The sequence below is a fragment of the Galeopterus variegatus genome, unplaced genomic scaffold, assembly GCF_000696425.1.
Source record: "Galeopterus variegatus unplaced genomic scaffold, G_variegatus-3.0.2 Scaffold95, whole genome shotgun sequence".
NCBI classification, from domain to species: Eukaryota; Metazoa; Chordata; class Mammalia; order Dermoptera; family Cynocephalidae; genus Galeopterus; species Galeopterus variegatus.
The window spans coordinates 628,152-646,143 of record NW_007726206.1 but is presented as its reverse complement, the minus strand read 5'-3'; the positions used below and the strand labels follow the sequence as shown (position 1 = coordinate 646,143).

At 53.2% G+C, this 17,992-nt stretch overlaps 1 protein-coding gene across 2 annotated transcripts in view; it reads left to right on the top strand.

Moving 5' to 3' along the window:
- The window catches only part of FAIM2 (Fas apoptotic inhibitory molecule 2), a 32,044-nt gene extending 14,337 nt beyond the window's left edge, over positions 1-17,707 (top strand). Inside the window, exons 9-12 of one of the 2 annotated variants that reach the window (XM_008582926.1) lie at positions 278-365; positions 583-678; positions 2,316-2,369; positions 13,992-17,707. In XM_008582926.1, the coding sequence (XP_008581148.1) occupies positions 278-365; positions 583-678; positions 2,316-2,369; positions 13,992-14,141 (388 nt within the window). In that variant the 3' untranslated portion in view covers positions 14,142-17,707. The remainder of the gene's footprint in view (positions 1-277; positions 366-582; positions 679-2,315; positions 2,370-13,991) is intronic. The other variant, XM_008582935.1, reaches the window with a different exon arrangement.
- Positions 17,708-17,992: the final 285 nt, after the last annotated feature.

Sequence of the window (17,992 nt, the reverse complement as noted above, 5' to 3'; positions counted from 1 at the left end):
TCAAGCTGCAGCTTAAAAGACCCTAGACTCATAATCCTGCAGTTACCTGTAAACCACCTCCAGGCACCAGCACAAACCTCTCCCCCTCTCCACTTCCACCTCTTCAAGATCCTTCTGACATGATCTTGAGTCTAAGCACGTTGGGAGGGGCAGGGCGCAGCGGAAAGGCTGGGGAAGGAGACAGGGCGGATCCTGGGAAAGGGTTGGGGCCAGAGGTCATGCTGGGAAGGCCAGGAGCCCTACCCAGAAGCTGACCCCTTGGCCTGACGGTTTTCAGTTACTACAACACCACATCTGTGTTGCTGTGCCTGGGGATCACGGCCCTTGTCTGCCTCTCGGTCACCCTCTTCAGCTTCCAGACCAAGGTCAGCTCTGGGACCTGTGGGAAGGGACCCCCTGGCTGAGGCTGAGCCGGGGAAGGCACCCGGGGTGGGGGGTCCAAGCGTGGATCCACGGCTGGGGAGAGGTAAAGGGGGTGCGCTGGGTCTGGGGAGGCCACCTGGTAGGGAGAAGGGGAATGCCGGGGCTCTGGGGGAGCCCCAGTCTCCAGCCAGCACACTGACTCCCGCCCTGTTCCCGCAGTTTGACTTCACCTCCTGCCAGGGTGTGCTCTTCGTGCTGCTCATGACTCTTTTCTTCAGCGGACTCATCCTAGCTATCCTCCTGCCCTTCCAATACGTGAGTCTCCGGCTCCCCACAGGCCCCGCGGGGAGGGAGGAGAGGGCCCGCCGCCCGAGGGGACCGTTCCCTCCTGCACCCAGGGAAGGCCCCGAGCCAAAGCCCCACAGCCTGCCATCCTGTCTAGCCCTCGTGGCCCCTGCCTGGCGTGTTGGCAGCGTAAGCAAACAAGGAAGCTTTTCTTGGTAGGCCCGGGCACCTGGCCGGCTCCAGGAGCCACATCCGGCTTCACCTTTTCCACCCTCCCCTGTAGGGTGGAGGTGAGGCTGAGGGGAGGGCATGGAGCATTTAAACCCCCCTGGCCCCCGTGGGGCAGGGGAGGAAGCACTGGGACTCCCTGGGGCCCAGGCCCACCAGGCCCAGAGGGGTCTTGAGGAAGGCCTGCTGGGGGATCAGCCAAGTTCAAAGAGGCAGAATCTGGCCGGCAAGGTTGGGCCGTGGGGCTTGAAGCACACCCTCACCCATTAGAGCATCCACAGGCTGGCTGGCCAAATCTCAGGTCTTTTGGAGTGTCCAGCCTGCCCTGGGGAAGTCTAGCTGGGACTGTGCAGATGCTCAGGCCACACTGAGAAGGGAGCAGATTGAGGGCATCACAGGAGGGCCTTGAGGTTGGAATTCTGGGAACACCACACATGAACTGTTGGACTATTGCTGGGGACTCAGTGCTTATCTTAGCCACACTGGGTACATGGTCTCCCATCGTCCCTTTCTGCCGGGGCTGGGAGCAGTATCCCTCACTCCCATCTCCATCCTGCCCAGCCCCAGCCTACGGGTATTTGGCTCCCAGTCCAGGACATCAGGATTGGTTCTGGCATATCCTTGGCTCTTCCCAAGATCCTGTTGACGAAGGGAGGGGCCGGAGCTGGCCTGGGGGCCCGCTGTGTATCTAGGGTGGGGAGGGGGGTTACAGGAAAGGGCCCCAAGAACTTCAAAGAACTCTTTATTGATCCAGGTCAGACTGATGGGATGCCTTTGTTTCCAGGAATCTTCTGGGGGAGGGCCCCACAGAGGGTGCGGCTGGTATGGCACTTCTTGCAGGGTTTCCACACACAGCTGGGTGCTCCTGAGACTGAGACCTAGGGGAGCAGAGGCTGGGAGGGGGTATTATTCCAGCCTCCGCAGGCAAGCCCATCATGCACAATTCGCAAAGACTCCAGATGCCCCCCCCACATCCCTGAGTTCAAATCTTTGTCCCCTTCCACCTGAGCCTCTTGTCCCCAAGGCAGAGCCACAGCTCCCTGACAGAGGACCAGACAGATCCCATACTGGACAGGGATGAGTGTGTTGGGAGGCGGGAGCAGCTTCCAGCCAGACACGCTGGGAGGATGACAGGGCCCCGACAGGATGAGTCACCTTCACGCAGCCTGAGCCTGGGGCTACATGTTAAGGGAAGAAGTACCAGCTCAGTTGGGAGCTCCCCACCACCCCCCGGGGCTCAGTACCTCCATGATCACTCCTATCCTGGGTTCCCCCCACCCACCGTGAGCTCACAGAATTAAGGACCCCACTCAGTCCCGAGGCTTCTTAGGGAGAGCTGGGGAGAGATACCCCACATCCTCCATCCTCTGGACAGGGCCCTCCTCCCCACCCTCTGCCCCTTCTTGCCATCCCTAAGCATACTTTGCCTCTTCCCACAGGTGCCCTGGCTCCACGCCGTTTATGCTGCGCTGGGAGCATGTGTGTTTACGTTGGTGAGTGTGGCCAGCTCCCTGGGGGCCCTGCCTTCTCTGCCTTCTGAACATCTCGCCAGGCCCTTCCTCCACCCCTGTCTTCCTCTCAGTCCTCTTCCCTGAACCCTTTTGGAGCACCTGTAGGTGGGGGTAGGCTCAGTGCCGCATTCAGGGAGCTCTATCTGGTCTGCAAGACACACCCGCTGACCTGGGCAGAGGGGAAGGAAGGCTGTAGACAGTGGCAGAGCTGGGAAGAGGTACCCCTCCCTCCTGGGGAGGGTCAGCACTGCTTTTGGGGGTGGGAGAGTGGGGGTGTCCTGGCCATGTGGACCAAGTTGGTAGTTGCTCTCCTAGGGGTACTCTGGGAAGGTGTCTTTTTTTCTTTTAATTCAATTTTATTTGTATTTATTTTTGTGGGGTACAGTGTGTTGTTTCAATACATTCATAGCCTGTACAATGAGTCACTTAGGGTAGACAGCATAGTTTTGTGGGAAGGTTCTTGGAGCTAAGGAGATTCTAAGAACCCTGTGAAAGAGAGAGACACTTTCAGACTGAGCTTGTTCTTTGCTGTTCTCACCAAGCGGAGTGTTGGTGATGATGATTATGGTTATGATAACAGTAATAGCTAACATTTATTGAGTACTGCTTCCCCCCGACCCCGCCAGCAAGCTCACCATGTGTATTTAATCCTCACCGTAAGTCTATAAGACAGGTTCTGCTGTTATTAAAATAACATGAGGAAACTGGAGCTCAGAGATATCCAATAATATATCCCTGGTTATACAGCATCCTAGGAAGTAGTAGGGCCAAACTGCGAGCCTGGACCATCTGGCTCGAGAGTCCCACTCAGGGTGTGAAGCTAAGTGGAGAATGGCTGGGAGCAGATATCCAGGAGACAAGAGGTCACCAGAGACAGACACCTGCCCAGAGCAGCCCAACACAGGCATTTTGCTCAGGTGGGCTCCAAGCACCTGACTGCAATAGTGCTCCAGGATCCACCCAGGTGGCAAGCCTGTGTTGGTGACGTCTTCTTGGGAAGTCATCCAAGGTAAAAATCCATTGACAGCAGAAGCAGTGGCCAAATTCTCTCCCTCACTGAGTTCAGCTCAACTCAGTGGCCAGAGTTCCTGGCTTAGTCACAGGGGCCAGAGGTTCATGGGTGACTGGTTGGGGGAGCTGAGATGGGAAAAAGGATGTGGATCAGAACTGTGAGTAGAGGTTTTGGGGGATTTGGATGGGAATCAAGCTGGGAGTGGGGGTGTAGTAGGTTCATTTGTCATTTCAACAGGTCTTTAGTGAGCACCTGCTGTGTGTGAGGTACCATGCTGCATGCCTGGGTGCCACGGCCAACAGGAAGCGCACAGGGCGTGGTACATAGTAGCCCTCAGTTTATACTGTGGAATGAATATGTGACTTCCAGGCTTGGAACTTGAGAGCTGGAAGGGACTAAAAAGGGATCTAGTAAAATCCTAAGCTCTCCTCTCACAGATGGGAAAACTGAATTCCAGAGAAGTTAAGTGATTTGTCCAAGATTTCCTGGCAAGATAATGGCCAATCAACTAAGTGTGGCCTTGGTCAAGAGTAGGATGACCAAGTTATCCCAACCCACCTGGGACTTTCCCAGGTTCAGCATTGAGAGTCCCACTTCTTGGGAAACCCCTAAATCCTGGGCAAACTAGGATGGCTAGTCACCCTAAGGCACTATCCCCTCTTGGCTCCTGGACCGGTGCTCTTCCCTTGAGGCAAGACCTTCTAAAGAAAAGTTTCCATTAAAAGCACGGGGCGGGGAATTGGGCTATCAGGAAAGGAAGAGGAGGACCACATTCATTCAGATGAGCAAGCCTGGGCAATAGCGTCTGGAGGCCTCCAAGGGCAACGTTTGCCAGGGACAGAAGAGGGGTCAAGCCAGGGCAGATGGGGCTGGTGGAGAGCTGGAGGAGGATTTGCATCCACAGAGTTTACTTGGCTTCATGAGGATCAGGTCACAGCAAGTGTATGAGCTACGCAGGGAGGCTGTACATACGAGAAAGGCTGAGTGAACAGTAATCCCTTAAATTTGTTTAATGATCCCTTGTGTTATTAGAATAATAAAAATAATCCCAACCATCTGTTCCACCCTTTATGTTTTACAAAGCACTTTCACACCTATAATCTCATTGGATCTCCACTGTAATCCAGGGAGGGAGGCAGCCCTGCTGTCGTAAGAACTGCTTTCCACATCCGAAGCCCTGGGTGCTAAGGGGCTAGCATGAATCTCATGGCCAGTAAGCGTCAGGTTTAAGACCAGGACCCATGTCCTGTTCCCAACCTGGTGCCATTTCCAGTGCCCCTGTGTTCCCCTTCAAAGAGGACAATTGCTATTGGCTTGGAGTTGGGGAGAGGATGGGGAGGTCTCTCCAGCAATTTTTTCTCTCTCTCTACCGCATTGTCAGTATTGCCCTCTCTGCTGGGTTATTCCCATCAGCATAGAAACATGCTGTCATTTCTCCCATCTGAAAAGAAACCCACAAAACACTCTTGACCCACATCCCCCTCTGGCTCCTGCCCCATTCCCTGCTTCCCATATATAGCAGAGCTCCTTATAAGAGAATCTATGCATTCTATCTTCAACTCCCCTCTGCCCTCTCTCCCTCCTCCCCTCTCTCCTCCCAATTCCTCTCCTCCCATTCTCTCTTCACCCTCTTAAAAATGCTCTCATCCAGATCACCAGTGGCCTCCGTGGGGGTCAAGTCTCACGCCTCCTCTCGCTCGACTCTCAGTAGCATTTGATACAACTGTTCCTTCCCTCCCCCCAGAGCATCTTCTTCACTTGGAGTCCAGGCCATCACCCTCTCCTGGGTTCTCCCCAGCCTGCCCAATCACGCTGCTCTAGGGCCCTGACTCCTCCTGTTACCCTCACTGCCTGTGGGGTCTCAAGACCCTTAAAGCTTTGAATACCATCTTTTATACAGATGACTGTAAAATTTATGTCTCCATCCTCAATCTCGCTCTCAAATTCCTGACTAGAATTTCCAGTTGCCTAGTCAGTGCCCCCATCTGGAAGTCTAATAGGCTCCTCACACTTACCATGAACAAAAAACTGAGCTACTGCCCTTTCCCTGGAGGCCTGCTTCTCCCTCAGCCTTCCCCATCTTTCAGTCACTCAGGACAGACTCCTTGGTGACATCTTCCACTCCTCCCCTCTCCCCACACTCCCATGGGGTCCAGCAGCAAACCCCGTGGCCCTGCCTCCTATCCAGAATCCAATCACTCCTGTCAGTCTTCATGGCTACTCCCTGGTCCACTCTGAGTCACCATTACCTGCCACCTGGGTTGATGCAATGGCCTCCTACAGGCTGCCTCTGCTGGTCCCACAGTCTGTGTCCACACAGCAGCTGGAGAGTGAGGTCAGACCATGCTTCTGCACGGCATCCAGCCGCTGCCCCTTCCCCCCTGCAGCACTGCTGGCCCCTCCTCCCCCTGCCCCCTGCCCATGCAGCCCTGCTGGCCCCTTGCTGCCAAGCGCTTGGTTTCCCTGCACCTGTGCTTGCCCATCTGCTCCCCGCTCCAGGTGTTTGCTTCATTCACAATCCTGAGCTCACATGGGCTGCCAACTCCCACTTCCCTGCTTTATTTCTCTCTATGGCACTTATCCTCTGATGAACTATATATTTTTCAGATCTGTTATCTAGTGTTTGTCTCCCTCCAGCAGAATTTCAGTTCCTTGAGGTCAAGGGTTTTTGTCTGGCTTGTTCATCGCAGCAGCCCCAGTGTCTACAACAGTGCCTGGCACACAGTAGGCCCTGTAGAGGTTTGTGGAATGGATGAATGAATGGATAGATGCCTGAGAAGTGTGGCTGAGAGGCATGACCATGGCCACTGAGCTGCTGTCAGAGCCAGGCAAAGAAGGCCTGGCTGGCTGCACAGCTGAATGATGGTGGTGACCTGTCAGTCTTCTGTGAGTCACAGGGGAGGAGGAACTGTAGCGCCTAATTACCCCATTATTGTCTCTCTAGGAGATGAACACACCATAGGCTTTGGTTGGGATCATCCTGCAGGTTATATAAACAATGGTTGAGAGAGCACATGGGTGTGAGTCCCCAGCTCCATCCCCTGCCCTTCATCTGGGTCAAAGGAGGGAAGACAGCCCTCCCCGCCCCCCCGAGTTTAGTGATGCAGGAGAGAGTTGAGGAGAAGGGCCACTGGACTTGTTCTCCACCCCTCCTCTTAGTTTCAGGTGGGCAGAAGCCCTCAAAGGCCAGCCCCATAAGAACTAAAATCCCAGTGCCTTTCCACAACCCCCAACTAGGAAACATGCTCTGACCCTGCTTCCAGCATTAGTTCTGTCTTGTGGAATCTGTGGTCCCCAGGCTCTAACCCATCTGCAGAGCCAGCACCCAGCATGCCTTGGACTCTCCATCTGTCCGTCCTCTGCTCTCCCCCTAGCCTCTTGGGGGGTGCTCAGCACTGCAAACAAGCAAGAATTGCAGGCTGTATTCTGCCCTCGAGGAGGATGTGGGGGGAAGGGGTGAAGAGAAGAATTCGTGGGACTCTCCCTCCCAACTCCCACCAGCCTGGGCTTTGGAGGGGCTGTGAGACTCCAGTGATTTTCTCTCCTAGAAACCTCTGCCCTTCACCTGAGAGATTCTGCCATCTTTGAGGGCAGGGGCACCCAGCTGGACCTGGCTGCAGTTTAGGGGGTGCGGAGCTGAGGCTTTTCAGGGCTCTGGTCCATCCTTGAGGAACAGGCCCCTCCTAGGCCTCACCCACGTCTAGCCTTGGTACATTCTTAGGAAGCTTTGGGTTTTTGGTCTTAACCCTACCTCAAACCCCCCTCTGGATGCCAGAACCCAAATGCCAATAGAAGTGGGTGAGTCAGCTGAGAGGCACTGGCCTCAGAGTGCCGTCTCCTTGTAGAAACTCTTTGAAAGTCAGACCGAGAGCATGAGGGCTGAGCTGGACTGGGGTCAGGGTTTGGGGGTGGGGCCAGGAAATGAGAGAGGGGGTGAGACCAGCTGGATTCTAGCTACGGCTAAGCTCCCAGGGCCCACATGACTTTGGCCAGGTTGCTCCATCTCAGAGTTGGTCCTTCTTTGGCAAAGCTAAGGTCTCTTAGCCACCTAAATCGGGAAACCACGTCCCAGAGACCTAGGGAAGAGACTAAGCATAGGACTTTAGAAATTAGGCGATGGGCCTAACAAGAACAGAGCCCTCCACTCCTGGCCCAACCTGTCAGTTTGAGGACCTTGGGAGCCACTGACGGTTGGTAAGAAACATTAATCACTGAGTTTTCAGCAAGATTAGTGAGAAGACAAGTGGATAGGCCAGAGGCTGGGAGACCAGTTAGGAGGCCACTACAGTGTCCCAGAATCAGGACAGGGTGGCAGGGAGGATGCGTGTGGCCAGTACTGGATGCTGCAGGGCCAGGTGGCATTTGGATGAGTGAAGCTTAGATAGGAAGATGCTCTGTAGGGGTGCTGGGTCTCCAACACTGGGTGTTGACCGTGGGGGGATGCACAGCCATCTGTCCTCAGTCTCTGGAATAAAAGGAGGGCCAAGACTGTTAGCCTCAGAGCTAGCAGGGACCTCCCTCAGCAAGTGTGTGCTGAGGCCCAGAGAGAGCATGCACACACAGGCGTGCAGCGCTAACAGCCATGCTTGTGGAAGCCCCACCCTCCTGACTCTCAGCCCCGCATTCCTCCCACTCTATCGCCCTGCCCATTTCAGAGATGGCCCAGAGAGATCCTCCAGATTAGCTCTCCCCACAGCACAGCACAGGGCCTAAAGAGGACTTCTTAACCTCTGTCATCCCTAAGGCTAGGCTTTCAGCAGTTACTTCCATCCAGCCCTAATAGAGAATCCGTGTCGCCTGACCATGCCCAGCCTAGGCCAGACCCCACAGCATCTGAGGGATTTAAGAAAAATGCAGCAGTCTCCCCCCCACACCTGCCCCTCGCCCTGCTTCTCTAGTGGGGACCACAATGTATGCCGTACCTTCTTCACAATTAGGAAAAAACTTTGAAAAGTAAAAATGGCTACACAAATCCAAGGCCAGGGTATGATTTTATTTTAGACCTATCTTTATTTCATTTAGAGTTTAGAGGCTCTTTTGCCTCAGTAGTTTACATGAGCCTGAAAGATCCAGTGGGAACCTTCTCTGCTCTCTACCCTCTGCCACTAAAACAGCCCTGACATCTCACCTGAGGCCTCACCTGAGCCATCTGGAAGTTGAGTGGATTCCTCTGAGGGTGGGAGGGTGGGTGGACTGGCCAGTAATTGCTCCTTCAGGGGAAAGTGTGCAGCATCCCCTCCCAGGCCTCACCTCAGTCTCGCCTCCTGAGGCGCTGATCCTCAGGAGCCAACGCCCTGCCTAGCTGGTCACAACAGCCTGACAGAGAGAGGGTGAAAGAACCAGTCCTCCCTGCCCCCCCACTCCTGGGGTGGGGACTGAGGGAGGGAGTGATTCAGAGGCCCTGTAGAGAGCAGGCAGAGGAGTATCCACACCAGCATGCAGGGTAGGGCAGGGAGGGGAGGGGAGGGGTCACTGCCTCAAATCCAGGAGGGCAATTCTGTAGAGCAGAGCCAGGAAGGGGCGCTGTCAGCAGGGCCGGGGCATGTGGCGTGGGAGGAGCTCTTCCACCAACCTACATTCAAGTCCTCGCTCATCCTCTTACCACTCTGTGACCTTGGGCAAGCTACTTGACCTCTCTGTGCCTCTGTTGCCTCATCATTAAAATGGGGCTATTATTTCCTATCTCACCAGACTGTTGTAATGACTGAATAAGATAATATGTGAAAGGGAAAAAGAAAGCTTAGCACCTGGCACATGGTAGTTTCTCAGTAGATGGTAGCTTTTATTCTTATTGTAAATGTTAACCTTGTCATTTAGCACACCAGAATTTGGAGCCAAGGGCCCTGGGTTCAAATTCTTTCTCTGCCACATTCTAGCTGTGTGGACTGATCAAATTATGTAACATCTTTGTGCTTCAGTTTCCTTATCTGTAAAATGGGGATAATAATAATACTTACCTCGTAGGTTGTTGTGACTTTTTAATGAATTAATGTATGTAAAACATTTAGAAAGTGCCTGGCTCTTCATCAGTGATTGATAACTCTCCCCTGTTAGTGATAGTCAGTTGCCTAAGGTCGGAGACTTAGGCAAGACTTGAACCCAGGTCTGTGTGCCCAGCCTATCTTCTTAAGCGCTGTATTAAACTCATCCCCTTCCTCACACGACCACACATGCCTGGCTCTTTCGTACACTTTTATATGCTACTTCCTGTTCATCCTGGACCAGGCTTTCTGGCTTAGATGCCTGCCAGACCCTGTTCTTTCAGTGGCCTGTCTGGGGGTGCAGATGCTGTCTGTGCTATTTAAATTTTTGACACCCAGGTCAATATAGATGAGAGAAGTATCTTCTATTGTCACTGGGCCAGAAATGGCCCCCAGGTCTCCACTCAGAGGCCTCTCCTCTATGCCCTAGCTCCTTCACCCTGTCTGGCAGCCCAGCCTGGGGCACCAGGATTTACAGCAGGTGGTCCCTTTTCTAGAGAATCCCCAAAGCTGAAGCCCACCCTGTAGCTCAGAAGGTGGTAGCAGGGCCAGGGGGCCTCCCCCTAGGAAGCCTGTGTTGCTCTTGGCCAGGAGCTGTTTGCTTCTCTTTCCATCTTTCCATCCTTCACACACACACACACACGCACACACACACACACACACGCACACACACACACACACACACACTTTTCCATCCTTCACACACACACACACGCACACACACACACACACACACACACACACACACAGCCCATGCCCCCGAGGGCATCACACAGTGGAAAGAGTGTGGGATTTGGAGTCAGAAGACCTGAGCTGTCTTCTTGGCATGTGAAGTGGCCTCAGTCTCCTGGGCAAGTGAGGGACATGATAATGCACCACCTGTGGCAGAGGCTTATGGTGAGAATTAAATGACAGAGGCCACACGCTCTTCACCTGTGTTATTTTAACCCTTCTGTGTCAAATTTCTAATAACTTGTATATTTCATTTAAAAAATTTTAAATAATGTAGATAAAGCATACATTGTTTTGGCAGTGTCCCTCACTGCCTTCCTCAGTGGTGATCACTGTGGTCAATAGTCTCTCCTCCCAGACCTTTCTGTATGCATTTTATAGACATTTGCTATATAGGCTCTTATGACATGTATAGTTTTGTGGAATCATATGATACAGATTTTTCTGCAACTTACTTTTTTTCTCATAATAGCATATATCAGAGATGCTTCCACCTCAGTACTGCTGCCCACTGTTTACCCATCCCACTGCTGACAGAGTTTGGGTTGTTTCCAGCATTGCACTGTTAGAACCGATGCTGCAATGGACGTATGTGCACTCATTCTGGCATTTCTGTAGGACAGGCATGGTCCACGTGCTACTTTTTATGCCGATTCAACACATTGCAACCCCAGCTTTTTGTATTCAGTGCCTCCATGTTGGTGGCTCTGAGCTGGCCTTTCCATGGCCAGCTAGAATACCCTCAGCCTTACCTTAGGGGCCGCCTTCAGGGAGGACCTCAGATGTAGCCTGTGGCCTGGACACAGCAGGCTTAGGTCCTGGCCAGTAGGGTGAAGCAGGGAAGTTTGCCTCTAACTGCTCTGCCCTCTGCACATGCCCTCTCATTCCCTGCAAGCCCACTCTGCCCCCATTTCTACCAGAATAGGAGACAGATGACCTGGTTCCAGTGACCAGATAAGATAGATGACCATCAGCAAGTCACTCACCTCTCTGAAACTCCTTTCCTCATATGAAAAATAGTGCTAATACGCACCTCCTAGAGCAAATTGGGAGAGTGAGATGAGATAAATTAGCATGTGAAAGGACTATTCATACATAAGTTAACAGTGTCCTAGCCCCACTGCTGCCTCTTGACCTATCCTATCCCACGTGCTCCTCCTGCAGGGTCTGACTCCTAACCCAAGTACCTGCTGTCCTTTAGGTGTTAGCAGTCAACCAGGTGTTAGCTGTCAACAAAGATCTTTGCTGCCAGCTAAGATGTTAACTATAAACAAGATATCTGCTCTCAACCAAGACATTAATTAACAATGCTTTCCATCACCCAAGGAGATATCAGTAGATCACTTTCCCCTATAATGAATGCATGCTCATAAGGGAATCTCTGATAATGTCTTTTGCCTTCATTGGACTGTCAGTTCTATGAGGGCAAGTTCTCTGGAACATAGTAGGTTCTCAGTAAATATTGTTGGAAATAAATGAATGAAAAGAGTTTGGTTGATTCAGGCATGAGGTTGCAGTGATGGGTGATACTGGGCACTGGGGTTGAAATTTGGGACAGGCCATCCCAGATGGCACCTGTAGAGAGGCATGCATGGCCATAGGCCAAGGGCAGGAGGAGAAATCGTTTCATTCCTCTTCTCCTCAAAAGAAAAGCCAGTTGGTTGCTATAGGAGGCATCCTGGGTGGGTGCTCCTCAGAGGGGCCACCCCAGACCTAGTTGGGTCCAAGCCTTCTAGGTTGAGAGATTCAATTTCACTAGCTCACCCAGGGGTGACCAGGCTCTGGGAAATCAACCAAGCAAACTGCTGATTGATAAGCCAGATCAGCAATTTATTAACTTGTGCTGGCAGCTGTGACTGCTAAGCAGCCTGTAGCATTTGAGTCAGTCCCTCCACTCACTCGTTTTCTCTACAGAAGGAGAATTTGGGAATCCAAATCCGGTTCAGAAGGAGCAGAGTGGAATGGACTGAAATGATACTTAAGAATAATAATAGTCGACGCCACATACACTGTCATACATTTACCCTCAAAGCCTCACCCTGGTGTGGGCATTATTACTGTCCCAGTTTGTAGATGAGGACAGTGAGGTCAAGGTCAAGTGGGTGACTTGATTCCTGAGCAGTGAAGCCAGGCCTCAAGCCAGGTGTCCCGACACCAGCCCGGGTCCTCCATGCCCTGCCCTCGAGGCCACTGAGCTTAGGAGCCGGACACACCTGTGCAGGCCCATCAGCCCTTGCCACGGCTGCCCATTTTTCTTCTGTTAGGGCTGCACACCTTCCCCCTAGGGACGTGTCAGCCTCCCTAATGAGATGTAGGAGACACCTGAGTATCAGCAGCAGCATATGCGTGTTCTCGAGAGGTTCCCTCTCCTTCTGCAGCTAATAACAATAAAACCACATTAATAGCTACCACCCATTAAGTGCCACCATGTGCCAGGCCCCATGCCAGGTGCCATGTGCGCATTATCTCACTGTCACAACAACCTCGGGAGGCAAGCCCTCTGGTCTCCCTTTCACAGTCAGGGACTCACAGGCTCAGAGGGATTAAATGCCCAGCCCAGGGTCCCACAACTAGTGAGTGGTGGAGCGGAGATGGGAATCCAAATCAGTCTGACTCTTAAGCTTGTGCTCATAACCACCCCTGCCTCCCCACCTTCGGGGGTGACCTGCCTCGATGTCCCATGTGTCTAACAAGTCACTCCTTGTTAGAGCCCCTGGTCCTGGTGCACTAGGGGCATTGGCACTGTGGCAGGGATTCTGCTAGGATTCCATGGGGCTGTTTGGAGTCTAACGTGACTCCAAGGAGTCTGGGTCATGGGAGTCACACAGTTGGTGGCAGGTATGCAGGCCTACAGGGCAAAACGCAGGCTTTGAGGGACAATTCCAGCCCTTCTTCCTCTAGCTTCTGACCCCACTGCTTCTGTCCCTGACTTCCTCACCCTTTACATCATGCTCCCCAGGCCTCCAGGGCTCACCTTCATCTTCTCAGTCTAGCAGACTCCTACTCATCCTTCGAGCCCCAGAAAAATGTCTCCTCTCCTGGGATACCTTCCTCCTGCCAAATCAGTAGCTCCCTTCTCCACTGCCCGAATTATAACATTTACCGGGTTTTCTTTCAATTATCTTTGTGTCACTAAGCTGCGAGCTTCCCTAAGGCAGGCACGGCTTGGTGTTCCTCACTGTCTTTTCAGCTCTCAGTGGGTGGCAGAGAGGAGCTATCTCTAAGGGAATCTGCTCATAGTTCATTAGGCTATGAAGGCACCCGAGGGAAGAGCCTGTTTCCTGGGTGCTGCCCACAAGCAGCAGAGCAGAATGGTCAAGCATGGGGGCTGTGGAACCAGCCTGCTCAGGCTCACATCCTGGCCTCCATTTCTTCCAGGAACAATACGATTCCTACTCGATAAGGATGTTAGTAGGACTCATTGGGCTCGTGTCATTTAGTGGTTAGTCCCTGTTCACTATGACAGTGCTCTGAGGGAATGGCAGTCCCCTCGCCCAGGAAGCCTTCCCTAACTCCCTGCCACACTCATAACACAGTTCCCCATGGCTCTCGGTTTTTCCCTTTGGTTACACTCATCATACTAACAATTACTTCCCAGAAGACTCTAAGCTCTATGAGGGCAGGGATCCGGTCTGTCTTGTTCTCTGCTGTATTCCTATGCCTGGTACATAGTAGGTGCTCAGTAAATAGGTGTTGACCAGAAGTAGGGATAGAAGGTGCTGGGAAAATTCCAGATTCCGGGCTGTCACAGAGCAGCCAGGCAGCAGGTAAGCTCAATAAAATCAGAGATGGGCCTGTGAGGGGAACTGGGCCACCTTAGTTAATGTCACCCTGACTGGACCTCTGACTCCTCTTTCTCTCTCTCCCTGCTTCCCCCAGTTCCTGGCATTTGACACCCAGTTGCTGATGGGCAACCGACGCCACTCGCTGAGCCCCGAGGAGTATATTTTTGGAGCCCTCAACATTTACCTGGATATCATCTATATCTTCACCTTCTTCCTTCAGCTTTTTGGCTCCAACCGGGAATGAGGAGCCCTCCCCACCCCCATCTTCCTCCAAAGAATGCTCCTTCCCTGGTCCTCTGACCCTTCCCTGTGCCTGCAAGAACAGATAAAAAACTAGCTGCCAGCCTAGCCTGCAGCCAGCCACTCACTCCCCGCAGCCCAGCCCTCACCCGCACCCTCTGCAGCTTGTACATATGCCTGGGCCCTGCAGAATGGAGGCCACACCATGCCCTGTGCCACCCCTTCCCCCAAATTACATGTTCCAAATGGGACAGGCAAGGCTGAAGGCTCCTCTGGGCTTGATGACCCAAGGACAAGTGGGAAGAGCCTAGCAGGATTTCAGATGTGGGAAAGACACCCCGGGAAGCCTGACTTAGACCTGTGCCCCCACCAAGATTTCTCCTATGGCTGCCACAACCATGTGACCTTGGGGCATACTGTCCTGTGTCCAGTCTACCCTCTCTTTCTTTTTCAGGTCAGTCATTGACACCTTGTAAGGAAAAGGTGGGGGCAGTGCTGGGAGATGAGGGGAGGGTGTTCTGTAGGTGGGGGGATGTGGGTAGACAGAATGGCTGTCCTAGACTGCCCATCTTCTCTCAGCTCTGGGACCAGCCGCTTGTTCTAGGGACTTGGGCCCTGGAGCCCAGGGCATTGGGAAAGGGGCAGGAAGCCAGTGCCATCTGCTGCTTGCCCTGGTTTACCCTCCTGGGTTACAACAGAGCACTGTGACGGTAGGAGGTAGGGGCAGAGAGCCCTGCTCCTAAGTGAGGGGTTGTCCTGGGGCTCCCAGGGAAGTGGGAGCAGGGCAGCCTACTGGGAGGTCCAGGCTCTGCAGTATGGCCAGTCCACCCAGACCTGTGTCCACCTGGGAGGTATTTGGGGTTGTAGGACTAAGACCCATGCCCTCCCACTCTCTACTATCCACTCCCAGGCTGCTCCCACAGGCCTGAGGCTGAATGAGGTGTGCTTGGGCCCTCTGGCTGGATGTTCTGGGGGAGGAGGTAGTTGCTGTAGCTGCTGGGCCAGCCCCATCTAGAGGGAACCCTGCCCTGCCCCCGTCCTTCCCCAAGGCTTAGTCCCTTCTGCACCTTTTATTTCCTAAGCCCTCTTTCATTTGCTGCCATTTGCTGGCTTATCCCCAGCCAGGCCTCCTGAGGTCTTAGTAGTTGGCAGTGCCCACATCCCTTCCCCTCGCTTCCCTGCCACTCACTCAGCCCAGAGTCCTAACCTCCCTCCTTATCTCTGCATCTCTCCAGTTTGGAAGCTGTCCAGCTGATGCTAACAGCCAGGGCCAATCCCTACAGCTGGTTCCTTGTGATGAGGCCAGGGCTCCTTATCAGCCTCCAGATGGCTGAGATCTTAGGCAGGGTGTGCGTCAGCTGCCCAGCCCCCTGGCGGGGTGCCTGCTGGGGAGGGGACCCGGGCCCACACCTGGGGGGAGCATGCAGCCAGCATGGCCAACTCTGGGCCAGTGGAAAGTTACTGGGTGGAGACAGGGAGGCTCCCTTTACCTCTCTCTCCAGGGCTCTCTTCTCTTCCCCTATGCTGTGGGCTCCGTTTGCCCTCAGGAAGGGTGACAAGGTATGCTATCTATCTGTTCCTGACTCCACCCACTCCCCACCCTTCCAACCTCCAGCTTTTAAGAAATATTGCAGAAGCATTTGAAGTTTTGTTCCACCTTGTGTATTTGAGGAGAGAAGGAACAAGAACTGCAGGTAGTGTATGTATGAGGTCAAGGCCATCGGGGCATGGGTAGGATGTCCACTGTGTGCTGGTCTAAATTAATCCATCACAGCAGTCCTACAAAGGCAGTGCTCTGCACATCTCCATGTGGAGGGAACAGCCGAGGTGCTCAGAAAGGCTTGTTAATGAGTCTAGGTTCATATAGCCAGCCAGTGCAGATCTGGGGTTCAGACCCACAGCTGCCTAACCCAAAAGGCATCACTCCCACCCCCCGAACTGGGTGGGAGTGGAAATGAGACTGCATGGAAGGCCAGAGAGGCCCTGATGTCTCTGGGGATTTGTAATCCTCAGTGCCACGCTGCACCTCTCTCCGCCCTCCTCCAGATTTTTTCCCACCATAAACTGGGAGGCAAGATTTCTGGTTTCTGATTCCTAGCCTCACTGCCAATGGGCTTGTGGTATTAGGCAAGTGTTTCTTGCTGTCTATGATTCAGTTTTCCTATCTGCAAGATGGAAGTCCATGGACAGGATGGGGCAGTGAGAGGCACCAGAACACTTACTTTCACTGACTTCCTCACTCAATTGCCTCCTCTCCTCCGAGGCCCCTTGAGTTCCTCTCCTAATCCCTGACCTCGGTTTTAGAGAGGTTACCACCCTCTTCCCACCCTTCTCCCATTGTCCTGCCATTTGCAGACTGGGCCTCAGTCATGCTTCCCAGAAACCACTTGTTCAAGTCCTCTTCCTCCGCCTGGGATCCTTATGCAGAAACTGAGGAATGAGATACTTATCCAAGGTTGAGCACCAAAAGTTTGGGGGAGGGGCAAACCCTAGCCTGTAAACAATGTGATGGGCTTGAATCACAGCCACCTCAAAGACGGCTCCATGGTGGAGGTGGGGAGGTCCAGTAGAGGGGGCTGCAGTCTCCTGAGGGGGACCAGGCACGGCTGAGCGGGTAGCAGGGCCAGGGCTGAGGCCTGTACCTTCCACCTCCGATCCAGGCAGTGAGGAACCCAAGGAACACCTGGATGGATCTTGGAAGGAGGAAGGGCGGGGAGCAGGAATGCAGGATTACAAGAAACCAAAGCTGGGCAGGTGCCGCAAATTGTAGAGGAGCGGGGAAGCCTGCTAGGCCCTCACATTCTTGGCTGGGGAGGGGCTGGGCCTGAAAAGGGATAGGTTGATTTTATAAGGCTAGAAGCAGCTAGGAATCTGGCCATCTGTGTTGTGAGGTTGGAGGTCTCCTGCTGAGGGGGACAGATGAAGTCCTCTCTTGGAGGATGCAGATTGGGGCCAGGGAGGCACGCAAGTCCCCGAACACCCTGCACCAATTCCTGGGCACAGGTGAGGCTCCTTCTGTATCACATGGGGAAGCTCCAAGAACCTTGATTCTTCCATTGCCTACAATTCCTCCCGGGGGACTAGCAATGGGACAGATAACCTTATTCCAAAAGGCTCTGCAGCTTGCTTTCTGTCCCACAGGGTTGGGATTTTACATAAGCACTTTGCTGTCCCCCTGTGGCTGCTGGAGGAAAAGCAAAGCCTGGTTCTGCAGAAGGGAAAACGAGGGGCTGGGTGGCTGGGGTTTGTGGACAGGATCTGGCTACCAGCCACCCCAGACCTGTCTTTTCATCAGCCATCAGCTGTTCCCTTTCATCCAATGATTGTCGTGTCTCTTGGACGCTGTTTACATGTCCTGCACCTCCCCGTCCCCTGAGCTGTTCTCCTGGGTGTTTGAGAGCAGAGACACAGCACCAGGGACAGAGCTGCACCCCTAGACACAACTGCTGACCTTCCGGCCTCAGCTTCTCCAAGTTCCCCAGTGTTCTGCGCCTGTTCCCTTCCCTGGCTTCTCCTTCCCGGGGTCTGTGACTGACTGGAGATAAGAATAAAAACAATTTTGACACCTGAGCCATTTCCTTTGCCTGCCGTTCACTTGTTGCCTCCGATGGTTCATGGAGTCTGTGTGGGTGAGGTCAGTGTGAAACCTTCCACACCAGAGCTCGCTCTCAGTGTAGCTAAGTTTGAATTAAATCTCCACATGTGTTTTTATGTGGAAAAAGTGATGCTGGTGCTCCTGCTCCAATAACTGTACATTATTGAGAACCTAATCCTTCTTTATTAAAAAAGCATCCATTCATTTAGGTGGCATTTATTTAGCTACCAGGCACTGTGCCAGATGCTGGGGACACAAAG